Consider the following 14,044-nt stretch of genomic DNA (forward strand, 5'->3'; position numbering starts at 1 on the left):
TGTCGTTGGTACCTATGTGGACCATATGTGGGCCTAGTTTGGTTGCTCTTTCAGAGGGTCGGTGCAGACACACTGGGCCAAATGGCCTCCTTCTACACTGTTGGAATTATTTGGTTTTATAGATTTATCTGGCTGTAGGTGCAGTATGGCCCAGGAATATTGGACACAAGCAGGCTAGCCAATGAAGCCAATAGATACACTTTGCTACAGCAGAAGCAGAGAATCCAGTGGAACATAATAATCCCACACGCCATCCTGAAGGACATTATGATCTGCTGCATATCACAAAATGCAGCATGTGGAGATTTTTATATACTAAAGACTTACATGTACGCTGGGAGGCTGAGACGTCATCACTTTCCGTCTGGTCTGGGTAGATGGCAGTAAGGGAAACATCATATAAGGTGTCAGGATCCAGGTTATCTAAAACATGACTTGTCTCTTTGCCACTTATAATCATCTGGAAGAATAGGCATAAAGCGAAGGTCAAGATACGTTCAGTGCATGAAACCAATTCAAATGGGGATGTTTGAATTTGATATCACTCAGGGGGCCACAATGACCTTAAAATCCTTTACCAACCCTTGGCTGCAGCCACCTTTCCCAGTGGCATTCCCTCGTGGTCATGTGGAGTATTTCTGCCGAAAATTAAATTGAAGGAATAAACTAATTTGGACGGTTTTGTTCATTGCCCAAATGCTTTTCTTTGAGTAGGCAACTGAGCCCAACATCTCAATACTAAAGAGCATATGATCCGTGCAGGAAAGCAGTTTTCTGATCACCTTCTAGTACAGTAATGCCATTTAGAAAGAATGTGCTTATGCTTTTGCAGGTTATGGTTCAAAGATCTCATCCCACCCAATTTAGTTTTGGCCAATCTCCAAATTTTCCAGTCCTGCCCGTGTCTTTGCATGTCACTGTTGGGAATGGAAAATACCTGCTGTTTTCAGTGTGATCATGCCACCACGGCCAACAGAGAATGCAACTCATTAGCAAATGTGGAAAGGATTACAAGGATGCAATGAAACATCGTTTCTGGAAAGGAGGAACATTTTCATACATATACAGATCTGTCTGACAGCGGTTTTGCTTCACACTCGCATATTGCAAGGCAAATTTAAAAATCAGCTGGAGCTACACAGAAGCAGAAAGTATGGATTTCATCACCTCTTTTTTGTCCCCTCCCCCAGATGGAACCCAGCTGATTCTGTACTCGTCCACCTCCTCCGATCCATGATCCCAGTCCATCCGGAAACTGTTCCCCGTGATGTCCGAGAAGCGTAGGTTTGATGGTGGTTGGACAGCCGCTGTGTGAGAAGAATGAGGCCATAAATGTACACATGTAGCAGAAAGATAACAGAACCTGACTGAGTATAAATGAGTAGAGTCCATCTGAACAATGATTTGAGATACTGGTAATGATCGCCAACAACTTGCATTTATAACAGTGCCTTTAATGCAGTAAAATGTCCTGAGGCACTTCAGAACATAGAACAGGGCAGGCACTTCGGCCCTCCATGTTGCACCGACCTGTGAAACTACTATCAAGCCCATCTACACTATTCCCATATCATCCATATGTTTTTCCAATGACCATTTAAATGCCCTTAATATTGGTGCGTCCACTCCTGTTGCAGGCAGGGCATTCCGCTCCCTTACTATTCTCTGAGTAAAGAAGCTACCTCTGATGTCTGTCCCACATCTATCTCCCCTCAAATTAAAGCTATGTCTCCATGTGCTAATCATTATCATCCGAGGAAAAAGGCTCTCACTGTCCACCATATCTAATCCTCTGGTTATCTTGATGCCTCAATTAAGTCAGCTCTTAACCTTCTTCTCTCGAACAAAACAGCCTCAAGTCCCTCAGCCTTCCCTCGTCAGATCTTCCCTCAGACCAGGCAACATCCTGGTAAATCTCCTCTGCACCCTTTCCAATGCTTCCATATCCTTCCTATTATGCAGCGACCAGAACTGCACGCACTACTCCAAATGCAGACGCACCAGAGTTATGTACAGCTGCAACACCACCTCATGGCTCCGAAACTCAATCTCCCTCCCAATATAAGATAACATACCAAATTATTAATAGCACTATCTACCTGAGTGGCAACTTCCACGATCAATGGGCATGGACACCGAGATCTCTCTGCTCATCCACACTACCAAGAATCTTACCATTAGCCCAGTACTCTGTCTTCCTGTTATTCTTTGCAAAATGAATCACCTCACACTTTTCTGCATTAAAGTCCATTTGCCACCTGTCAGCCCAGCTCGGCAGCTTATCTATGTACATCTGTAACTTGCAACATCCTTCCGCACTGTCCACAACTCCAGCGAGTTTTGTGCCATCTGCAGATTTACTCATCCATTCTTCGACGCCCTCCTCCAGGCCATTTATAAAAATGACAAACAGCAGTGGCCCCAAAACAGTTCTTTGTGATACACCACTAGTAACTGAACTCCGGTTGAACATTTCCTATCAACTTTGTCATCTTCCAGCTAGCCAATTTCTGAACCACACTGCTAAATTACCCTGAATCCCATGTCTCCGTATCTTCTATAATAGCCTACCATGGAGAAGCTTATCAAACGCTTTACTGAAATCCATGTACACCAATGAACTGTTTTACCCTCGACCACCTGTTTGTCACCTTTTCAAAGAACTCAATAAGGTTTGTGAGGCACGACCTAACCTTCACAAAACCGTGTTGACAATCGCTAATCAAATTATTCCTTTGAAGATGATTATAAATCCTATCTCTTCTGAATCTTTCCAAGACATTGCCCACAACAGAAGTAAGGCTCACTGGTCTATAGTTACCGGGGTTGTCTCTATTCCCCTTCTTGAACAAGGGGACAACATTTGCTGTCCTCCAACCTACTGGCACTATTCCTGTAGGCAAACATAACATAAAGATCAAAGCCAAAGGCTCAGCAATCTCTTCCCTGAATTCGCAGAGAATTCTAGGATAAATCCCATCAAGCTCAGGGGACTTGTCTATTTTCATACTTTCCAGAATTGCTACCACCTCCTCCTTATGAACCTCAAGCCCTTTAAGTCGAGTAGCCTGTACCACATTATTCTCCTAAACAACGTCGTCTTTTTCCTGTGTGAATACTGATGAAAAATATTCATTCAGCACCTCTCCTATCTCCTTGGACTCCACGCACAACTTCCCTTGACAGGCCCACCTCTTACCCTAGTAATTTTTTTACTCCTGACATACCTATAGAAAGCTTTAGGGTTATCCTTGATACTACCTGCCAAAGATTTCTCAAGTCCTCTCCTGGCTCTTCGTAGCTGTCTCTTTAGATCCTTCCTAGCTAACTTGTAACTCTCGAACGCTCTAACTGAACCTTCATGTCTCATCTTTACATAAGCCTCATTTTTCCTCTTGACAAGTGATTCAACTACTTGAGTAAACCACGGTTCCCTCGCTTGACCACTTCCTCCCTGCCTGACAGGCACATAAGAACATAAGAACTAGGAGCAGGAGTAGGCCTCATGGCCCCTCAAGCCTGCCCCACCAGCATGTTTTAATATTTTATCATTTAATTAATAATCCTGTTTGCTCTGATTCCTCCCAAAGTTGATAACCTCACATTTGTCAAAATGGTATTCCATCTGCCAGACCCTAGTCCGTTCACTTAAACTATCCAAATCCCTCTGCAGACTTCCAGTATGCCCTGCACTTTTTGCTGTACCACTCATCTTAGTGTTGTCTGCAAACTTGGACATATTGCCCTTCGTCCCCAACTCCAAATCATTGAAGCGAATTGTGAACAATTGCGGGCCCAGCACCAATCCCTGACAGAAACCACAAGCTACTGATTGCCAACCGGAGAAGCACCCATTAATCCTCACTCTATGCTTTCTATTAATTAACCAATCCTCTATCCATACGACTACTTTACATTTAATGCATACATCTTCATCGTATGCTGCAAACTTTTGTGTGGCACCTTGCCAAATGTTTTCTTGAAATCCAGACATACCACATCCATTAGCTCCCCATTATCTACCGCTTTGGAAGGTCCTCAAAAAATTACACTCAATTAGCAAGGCACAACCTGCCCTTTATGAACCCATGCTGCGTCTGCCCAATGGGACAATTTCCATCCAGATGTCTCGCTATTTCATCTCTGATGATAGTTTCCAGCATCTTCCCTACTACCAAAGTTAAGCTAACTGGCCTATAATTACCCGCTCTCTGCCTATCTCCTTTTTTAAACAGTGGTGTCACGTTTGCTAATTTCCAATCCGCCGAGACCATCCCAGAGTCTAGTGAATTTTGGTAAATTATCACTAGTGCATTTGCAATTTCCCTAGCCATCTCTTTTGGCACTCTGTGATTCATGCCATCAGGGCCAGGAGACTTGTCCACCTTTAGCCCTATGAGCTTGCCCACCACTATCTCCTTCGTGATAACAATCATCTCAATGACGTCACCTGCCATAGCCTCATTTCTATCAGTCACTGGCATGTTGTGTCTTCCATTGTGAAGACAGACCCGAAAAACCTGTTCAGTTCCTCAGCCATTTCCTCAACTCCCATTATTAAATCACCCTTCTCATCCTCTACAGGACAAATATTTACCTGAAAAGCCCCTAGTTGCCACAGGAGATAGTGGTGGGCAAGCTCATAGGGCTAAAGGTGGACAAGTCTCCTGGCCCTGATGGCCTGTTCACTCTCATAATCTATCTTACTCTTATTGATAGCTTTTGTAGTAGCTTTCTGTTGCCCCCTAAAGATTTCCCAGTCCTCTAGTCTCCCACTAATCTTTGCCACTTTGGATGCTTTTTCCTTTAATTTGATACTGTCCCTTATTTCCTTAGATATTCACGGTCAATTTTCCCTCTTTCTACCTTCCTTTTTGTTGGTATAAACTGTGAAAAATCGCTCGGAAGGTTCTCCACTGTTCCTCAACTGTTTCACCATAAAGTCTTTGCTACCAGTCTACCTTACCTCTTCTCTCATCTCATTGTAATCTGCTTTGTTTGAGCACAAAACACTACTGTGTGATTTCACCTTCTCACCCTCCATCTGTATTTTAAATTCCACCAGACTGTGATCGCTCCTTGCAAGAGGATCCCTAACTATGAGATCATTAGTCAATCCTGTCTCATGAGACAGGACCAGAACTAGGACTGCTTGTTCCTTTGTAGGTTCTATTACATAATGTTCTAGGAAACTATCACGGATACATTCTGTAAACTCTTCCTCCAGGCTGCCTTGACCAACCTCGTTAAACCAATCGACATGTAGATTAAAATCCCTCTTGATAACGACTGCACCATTTCTGCATGCATCAGTTATTTGTTTGTCTATTGCCTGCCCCACCATAACGTTACTATTTGGTGGCCTATAGACTACTCCTATCAGTGACTTTTTCACCTTCCTATTCCTAATTTCCACCCAAATGGATTCAACCTTGTCCTCCATAGCACCAATGTCATCCCTTACTATTGCCTGGATGTCATCCTTAAATAACAGAGCTACACCATCTCCCTTACCATCCACTCTGTCCTTCCGAATAGTTTGATATTTATCAAGGACTACTATAAAAGTCCCATAGGTCTTGTTCACACCCTCCGAGTCCCCAACTAAGTTCCCATTCCCATCAACCACTTTCCCTATTTCCCTCGATGCCTCCCATTTTCTGAGCTGCTGTGCAAGCAACCTACTGGCCTTTTCCCCGTGCTCATACACTGCTCCCTTCACCTTCCTGAACTGCTCCACTGCCCTACCTGTAGTTAACAAACTAAATTCCGCCTGCAGCCTCCGGCATTCCCTCAATAGCCCCGCCTCTGGAGCCTCCGCAATCCTCCGATCCACTCGTAGGATCTCTCTTATCAGTCGGTCCGTCTCTGCCCTATCTATCATGTCCCTGTGAGCCCGGATCATCCCAGGTTGAGGGTCCCACTGAATTGTTAACTTTGGGAAATGTTGACAGAAACAGGGTTCATTGCTGCTGTTGCACGGTATGAAAATTCAACAAAACATTTTTCCCCCAGAAAAGACAAGGTAAAAGTGATGTAAAAACAGAAAATGCTGAAAATGCTGAGCTGGCCTGGAAACACCTGAAATGAAATGAAATAAAAATCACTTATTGTCACGAGTAGGCTTCAATGAAGTTACTGTGAAATTCCCCTAGTCGCCACATTCCGGCACCTGTCCAGGGAGGCTGGTACGGGAATCGAACTGTGCTGCTGGCCTGCTTGGTCTGCCATAAAAGCCAGCGATTTAGCCGAGTGAGCTAAACCACCCCTAGTAGAGGGAGAAAAAATATTCAACGGGTTTTAAGCAGATGGGAGGTGATTTAAAAAAAAGTGGGAAGGTCTGTCACAGGGTGGAAGGCAGGAGAAATTAAATGACAAAAGCGTTGTCAATGTGGGGAATGGGAGAAGATGTGGCCAGAGGAGGCGTGAATCGCAGAATAATGAGCAGCTGCTGTCTCAAAGCAGAAACAAGAGAAAAAAGGGTTAAAATCAAAACTTGCAAAGGGAAAGGAACCAAAATGGGGCCTGGATAATGATGTAAAATTGTTGAACACGGTGTTGAGTCCAGGATGCTATAAAGCACCTCATTGAAAGGTGAGGAAGTGTTTGTCAAGCTCTATTGGAATAATGCGGCTGATCAAGGACAGAGAGTTCAGCAAGACAGCAAGGCTAAATAAAGGAGATGCAAACTGAAATGTTGGATACTGGAATAAAGTAGATCAACTTCACATGCAGCACAGTTCAATTCCCGTACCAGCCTCCCCGGACAGGCGCCGGAATGTGGCGACTAGGGGCATTTAACAATAACTTCATTGAAGCCTACTTATGACAATAAGCAATTTTCATTTCATTTCATGTATGAGTAACGGATTGGGGGTGGGGGAAAGGGATTGAAGTCAGTTACTGCAAAGGATCACTAAGCTCAACAGTAGAAGCAGATCCAAAAAAATATGTTTCACTGGAGAATGAAGGTTGAGGAATATTGCGAGTCAATAGGGTAACATTCCATCAAATACGGGCAGGTTTACTGCGGTTGATTATCTTTTCCCTGTCACCTTACATACTTTGTTAAAAAAATTTAGAGTACCCAATTATTGTTTTTTTCTAATTAAAGGGGAATTTAGCGTGGCCAATCCATTTAACCTGCACATCTTTGGGTTGTGGGGATGAAACCCACGTTGACATGGGGGGAATGTGCAAACTCCACACGGACAGTGACCCAGGGCCAGGAGTCGAACCCGGCTTCTCATGGAACATGGAACATTGAACAGTACAGCACAGAACAGGCCCTTCACCCTTCGATGTTGTGCCGAGCATTGTCCGAAACCAAGATCAAGCGATCCCACTCCCTGTCATTCTGGTGTGCTCCATGTGCCTGTCCAATAACCGCTTGAAAGTTCCCAAAGTGTCCGACTCCACTATCACAGCAGGCAGTCCATTCCACACCCCAACCACTCTCTGAGTAAAGAACATACCTCAGATATCCCTCCTATGTCTCCCACCTTGAATCTTATAGTTATTCCCCCTTGTAACAGCTACATCCACCCGAGGTGATAGCCTCTGAATGTCCACAATACCTATCCCCCTCATCATCTTATAAACCTCTATTAAGTCACCTCTCATCCTCCTCCTCTCCAAAGAGAAAAGCCCTAGCTCTGTCAACCTTTCCTCATAAGACCTATCCTGCAAAACAGGCAGCATCCTAGTAAATATCCTTTGCACCCTTTCCAATGCTTCCACATCCGTCCTGTAATGAGGTGACCAGAACTGCACACAATACTCCAAATGTGGTCTCACCAGGGTCATGTATAGTTGCAGCCTAACCCCGCGGCTCTGAAACTCAAGCCCCCTGTTAATAACTGCGAACACATTATGAGCCTTCTTCACGACTCTATCCACTTGAGTGGCAAACTTCAGAGATCTGTGGACATGAACCCCAAGATCTCTCTGTTCCTCCACATTCCTCAGAACCCTGCCGTTGACCCTGTAATCCGCATTCAAATTTTTTCTACCAAAATCAATCACCTCGCACTTATCAGGGATGTTATGGCAGCAATCTTGTCCTCATCCGGCCGCACACCCAAATGGGAGATATGACCACCCAGGAATTTAATATCCGACTGGCCGAAGGAGCATTTATAAGAACATAAGAACATAAGAACTAGGAGCAGGAGTAGGCCATCTGGCCCCTCGAGCCTGCTCCGCCATTCAATTAGATCATGGCTGATCTTTTGTGGACTCAGCTCCACTTTCCGGCCGGAACACCATAACCCTCAATCCCTTTATTCTTCAAAAAACTATCTATCTTTACCTTAAAAACATGTAATGAAGGAGCCTCAACTGCTTCACTGGGCAAGGAATTCCATAGATTCACAACCCTTTGGGTGAAGAAGTTCCTCCTAAACTCAGTCCTAAATCTACTTCCCCTTATTTTGAGGCTATGCCCCCTAGTTCTGCTGCCACCCGCCAATGGAAACAACCTGCCCGCATCTATCCTATCTATTCCCTTCATAATTTTAAATGTTTCTATAAGATCCCCCCTCATCCTTCTAAATTCCAACGAGTACAGTCCCAGTCTACTCAACCTCTCCTCATAATCCAACCCCTTCAGCTCTGGGATTAACCTAGTGAATCTCCTCTGCACACCCTCCAGCGCCAGTACGTCCTTTCTCAAGTAAGGAGACCAAAACTGAACACAATACTCCAGGTGTGGCCGCACTAACACCTTATACAATTGCAACATAACCTCCCTAGTCTTAAACTCCATCCCTCTAGCAATGAAGGACAAAATTCCATTTGCCTTCTTAATCACCTGTTGCACTTGTAAACCAACCTTCTGTGACTCATGCACTAGCACACCCAAGTCTCTCTGAACAGCGGCATGCTTTAATATTTTATCGTTTAAATAATAATCCCGTTTGCTGTTATTCCTACCAAAATGGATAACCTCACATTTGTCAACATTGTATTCCATCTGCCAGACCCGAGCCCATTCACTTAACCTATCCAAATCCCTCTGCAGACTTCCAGTATCCTCTGCACTTTTCGCTTTACCACTCATCTTAGTGTCATCTGCAAACTTGGACACATTGCCCTTGGTCCCCAACTCCAAATCATCAATGTAAATTGTGAACAATTGTGGGCCCAACACGGATCCCTGAGGGACACCACTAGCTACTGATTGCCAACCAGAGAAACACCCATTTATCCCAACTCTTTGCTTTCTATTAATTAACCAATCCTCTATCCATGCTACTACTTTACCCTTAATGCCATGCATCTTTATCTTATGCAGCAACCTTTTGTGTGGCACCTTGTCAAAGGCTTTCTGGAAATCCAGATATACCACATCCATCGGCTCCCCGTTATCTACTGCACTGGTAATGTCCTCAAAAAATTCCACTAAATTAGTTAGGCATGACCTGCCTTTTACGAACCCATGCTGCGTCTGCCCAATGGGACAATTTCTGTCCAGATGCCTCGCAATTTCTTCCTTGATGATAGATTCCAGCATCTTCCCTATTACCGAAGTTAAACTCACTGGCCTATAATTTCCTGCTTTCTGCCTCTCTCCTTTTTTAAACAGTGGCGTCACGTTTGCTAATTTCTAATCCACCGGGACCACCCCAGAGTCTAGTGAATTTCGGTAAATTATCACTAGGTCCTATTGAGGCGGAGGCCATGCTCGTGAATGCGCTTGAAGACGGCTGATGTGTTCCTGTGGGATGGTGCACCAGATTATTATGTCGTCGACGTAGACACGGACGCCTTCGACTCCCTCCATCATCTGTTCCATTATTCTGTGGAATACTTCGGATGCCGAGATGTTGCCAAATGGCATTGGTTGTAGCGGTATCTGCCAAAGGGCGTGTTGGATGTACACAGCTTTCTGCTCGATTCATCCAGCTGGATTTGCCAGAAGCAAGTCGATATTCTGATTAAGATCCTTAGGATCTATGCAGATCCTTAGCTCACCGGACGGTTTCTTCACACAGACCATGGAACTCACCCAGTCGGTCGATTCCGTGACTCTGGATATGACCCCTTGGTCCTGGAGGTCTTGGAGCTGTTGCTTGAGGCGGTCCCTAAGGGGCGCTGTGACTCTGTGAGGTGCGTGTACCACAGGCGTGGCATTGGGCTTGAGTAGATTCTTGTATGTATACGGGAGCGTGCCCATGCCCTCAAAGGCGTTGTGATAGTGTTGGATGATGGAGTCGAGTTGCGCCCTGAAGTCGGTGTCAGGAGAGGCAGACACGTCGCTGGGGGAGAGAGAGTGAACCCTCCACACCAAGTTCAGCAGCTTGTATGCCTGCACACCAAGCAAGGAGGCTTTCGAGGCAGCAGCAATCTCAAAAGATAGGACAGCTGTGTGAGCACAGTGTGTCACCTCGAGTTGGCAGGATCCACTGGCAGCGATGGCCTTCCCGTTATAATCAAGCAATTGGCATGCAGATGGCAGGATAGCAGGCTGGACATCGGAGTCCAAGGGGTCATATCCAGGACACGGAGGTTGCGAAGGTCAGATGATGCAATAAGATTGGCGGACGCGCCAGTGTCCAGGCGGAACCTCACTGGGGGCCGGTTGACCGTAAGGGTGGCACACCACTCATCATCCGGATCAATGCTGTGTATTGGAATGTGTTTGGTGCTGCGCTTAGGAGACATCCTGTGCTTGGTGATGATGCCAACTTGGAAAGGGGCTTTCAGGTCATCGCTGTCAAAGTTGGAGGACAGGTCTGGAACAGGCTTATTGATTGTGGGCTGAATGGCCTGGACATCCCTGCGAGGCTGGCTGGATCTCCTGAAACTAGCAGGCTGGGTCGACCTGCATGAAGCAGCATAGTGGCCAAGTTTGCCACACTGCAGACAGCGTCGGTCTTCGCGGGACATTGCCGCTTTAAGTGGGCGGATCCACAGTTGCCGCACACCGTTGCATAGGCACGTTCGTTGCGCCACCGCGCATGCGCGGTACGATCCAGCGAGGTGCTCGCCTGCGCAATGCTTTCCTCGACGTCACCACATTCGTTGCATCCCAGAAAAGTGCACAAAATGGCCGCCTTCGTCCAGACTTAGGCCCTGGAGAGACTTAATTACCTGGACCCGTTCTGCGTCGTGGGGAGCTTGCCGTGCCGTTTCAGCGGCCTGGATGCGGGAATACTGCGTGTAGACGTGCTCATGGAACACGTAGGTCTCTATGGCAGTGGACAGGGTGAGTTGTTTTACTTTAAGCAGCTGCTGGCGAAGGGGCTCCGACTGCACACCAAAAACTATCTGGTCACGTATCATGGAGTCCGAGGCAGACCCGTAGTTGCAGGACTGCGCAAGGACACGGAGGTGGGTGATAAAGGACTGGAAAGGTTCGTCCTAGGCGGTGCTGGAATACATATTGTTCGAAGCTCTCGTTTACCTCAACCTCGCAGTGGCTATCGAACTTAAGGAGGACCATTTTGAACTTTGATCTATCCTCCCTGTCAGCGAAGGTGAGCGAGTTAAAGATGTGGAGGGCATGGTCCCCAGCTGTGGAGAGGAAGAGACCAATCTTCTGTGCGTCCGAGGCTGCTTCCAGGTCTATGGCCTTGAGGTATAGCTGGAAGTGCTGTTTAAACATCTTCCAGTTGGAGCCCAGGTTCCTGGTAATGCGGAGGGGCGGCGGCAGGCGAACAGTGTCCATACTGCAGGATGGCTGAGGACTGGAGGAAGGCTGATCACTGGTAGGTAGGTCTCAGAAGTACTAACATCCGGGGACTTCGGGTGTGCACTATGGAGTAAGTGGCCACACAAAAGGCAGCTCCTGCCAAGGTTACAGAAAAGAGCTCTTTTTTAAGCAATACGGGGTGGAATTTTGATGAAAATGCACAGGTGAATGTTGGAGGAGTACTTTCCCCCAGGAATGGTATGTTTCTTGGTTACCAAACCCACAGAAACAGTGAATGATTTGGCTGAAGCTACAGAGACAAAAGCCTCTTCCAGCATGCAGGCGGGGGAAGGGTGACTTTAAAGGCCTCAAGCGCCTGTGGGTCACTTGAGGGGCAGCAGGGTAGCATGGTGGTTAGCATAACTGCTTCACAGCTCCAGGATCCCAGGTTCGATTCCCGGCTGGGTCACTGTCTGTGTGGAGTCTGCACGTCCTCCCCCTGTGTGCGTGGGTTTCCTCCGGGTGCTCCGGTTTCCTCCCACAGTCCAAAGATGTGTGGGTTAGGTGGATTGGCCATGCTAAATTGCCCGTAGTGTCCTAATAAAAGTAAGGTTAAGGGGGGGGGTTGTTGGGTTACGGGTATAGGGTGGATACGTGGGTTTGAGTAGGGTGATCATGGCTCGGCACAACATTGAGGGCCGAAGGGCCTGTTCTGTGCTGTACTGTTCTATCTATCTTCTAACTTATAAAGACCACCAACTTTATTTTGACTCCCCGGGGGAGGCCTGGACTTTTTCCAGGCAGAGAAGCTGGACTTGAACTGAGGACTGGTGGCTGGGGAACGTTGTACGCAGCCCGGAGGCTTTGTCCTCCTTGATATGCTTTCGCTCTTTTTGGTTCTATTGGACGATGTTTTTTTTTGCTGTTTTGCCTTTTCTTTTTTACTTTTCGGGACTGTTATCTGTTTACTTGGGTGTTTTATCATATCATGATGGGATTTTTATTATTTCACTGGTTGCGGGTTTGGGTGGGGTTCGTTGTGCGACACTGGGGAGGGTAATTAGGGTGGCGGGAGCAGCCGGGGTCAGCAGGAGTCGGCTGACTTACGGAAGTACAATGACCGGGGTTACGCGGCTAGGGGGGGCCCTAGCTTGGGGGGGGTGGGGAGGTTTGGGGGAGGGGGGTGAAGAGGGGGGAGATACCGGGTTGCTGCTGGAATGGCCAAGAAGGAGCTGGAGCGTGCAGAGGGGGTCGGGATGGGGGTCTGTCGCTGTGGGGAACGGGCTGAGCGGGGGGCGCGGGCACGTGGCGGATTACGGAAAGGCGATGGCTAGTCGACGGGGGAGGGGGCAGGTGGCCCTTCGATCCGGCTGATCACCTGGAATGTGAGGGGACTGAATGGGCCGGTCAAACGGTCCCGCGTGTTCACGCACCTGAGGGGGCTGAAGGCGGACGTGACTATGCTTCAGGAGACGCACCAGAAGGTGGCGGTCAGGTTAGGTTGAGGAAGGGGTGGGTGGGCCAAGTGTTTCATTCGGGGCTGGATGCAAAAGAAACGGGGGGTAGGGATCCTGGTGGGGAAGAGGGTGTTGTTTGAGGCGTCGAGTGTGGTGGCAGACAGCGGCGGGAGGTACGTGATGGTGAGCGGCAAGCTGCAAGGGGAGCGGGTAGTGCAGGTCAATGTATACGCCCCGAATTGGGATGATGCGGGCTTCATGAGGTGCATGTTGGGCTGGATTCCAGACATCGAGGCGGGGGGCCTGATAATGGGGGGGAGACTTCAACACAGTGCTGGATCCGCCACTGGATCGATCCAGTTCCAGGACGGGTAGGAAGCCAGCGGCGGCTAAGGTGCTGAGGGGGTTTATGGACCAGATGGGAGGGATGGGTCCATGGGGGTTCGCGAGGCCGAGGGCCAGGGAATTTTCATACTTCTCCTATGTGCATAAGGCCTACTCCCAGATCGATTTTTTCGTTTTGAGTAGGGCGTTTATTGTGAGGGTAGTAGACGCTGAGTACTCGGCGATAGCCATTTCTGACCATGCCCCGCATTGGGTGGACCTCGAGCTGGGGGAGGAGAGGGACCAGCACCCGTTGTGGAGCTTGGAGGTGGGGCTGCTGGCAGACGAAGTGGTGAGGGGGCGGGTTCGAGGATGTATCGAGAGGTATCTAGAGACCAACGATAATGGGAAGGTCCGAGTGGGGATGGTCTGGGAGGCGCTGAAGGCGGTGGTTCGGGGAGAGTTGATCTCCATTCCGGCCCACAGGGAGAGAGGGGAGCAGAGAGAAAGGGAGAGATTGGTGGGGGAGATGGTGAGGGTGGACAGGAGGTACGCGGAGGCCCCGGAGGAGGGATTGCTGAATGAGCGGCGCAGCCTTCAGGCTGAGTTCAACTTGTTGACCACCAGA

The 14,044-nt window shown here is 47.8% G+C and overlaps 1 protein-coding gene across 1 annotated transcript in view; it reads right to left on the reverse strand.

The window, feature by feature from the left end:
* The window catches only part of LOC119963790, a 1,053,439-nt gene that overhangs the window by 80,418 nt on the left and 958,977 nt on the right, over nt 1–14,044 (reverse strand). Inside the window, exons 135-136 of the mRNA XM_038793076.1 lie at nt 1,168–1,307; nt 328–460 (exon numbers count right to left, since the gene is read on the reverse strand). Coding sequence (XP_038649004.1) covers nt 328–460; nt 1,168–1,307 — 273 coding nt within the window. The remainder of the gene's footprint in view (nt 1–327; nt 461–1,167; nt 1,308–14,044) is intronic.

The sequence above is a fragment of the Scyliorhinus canicula genome, chromosome 3 (assembly GCF_902713615.1).
Source record: "Scyliorhinus canicula chromosome 3, sScyCan1.1, whole genome shotgun sequence".
Classification (NCBI taxonomy): domain Eukaryota; kingdom Metazoa; phylum Chordata; class Chondrichthyes; order Carcharhiniformes; family Scyliorhinidae; genus Scyliorhinus; species Scyliorhinus canicula.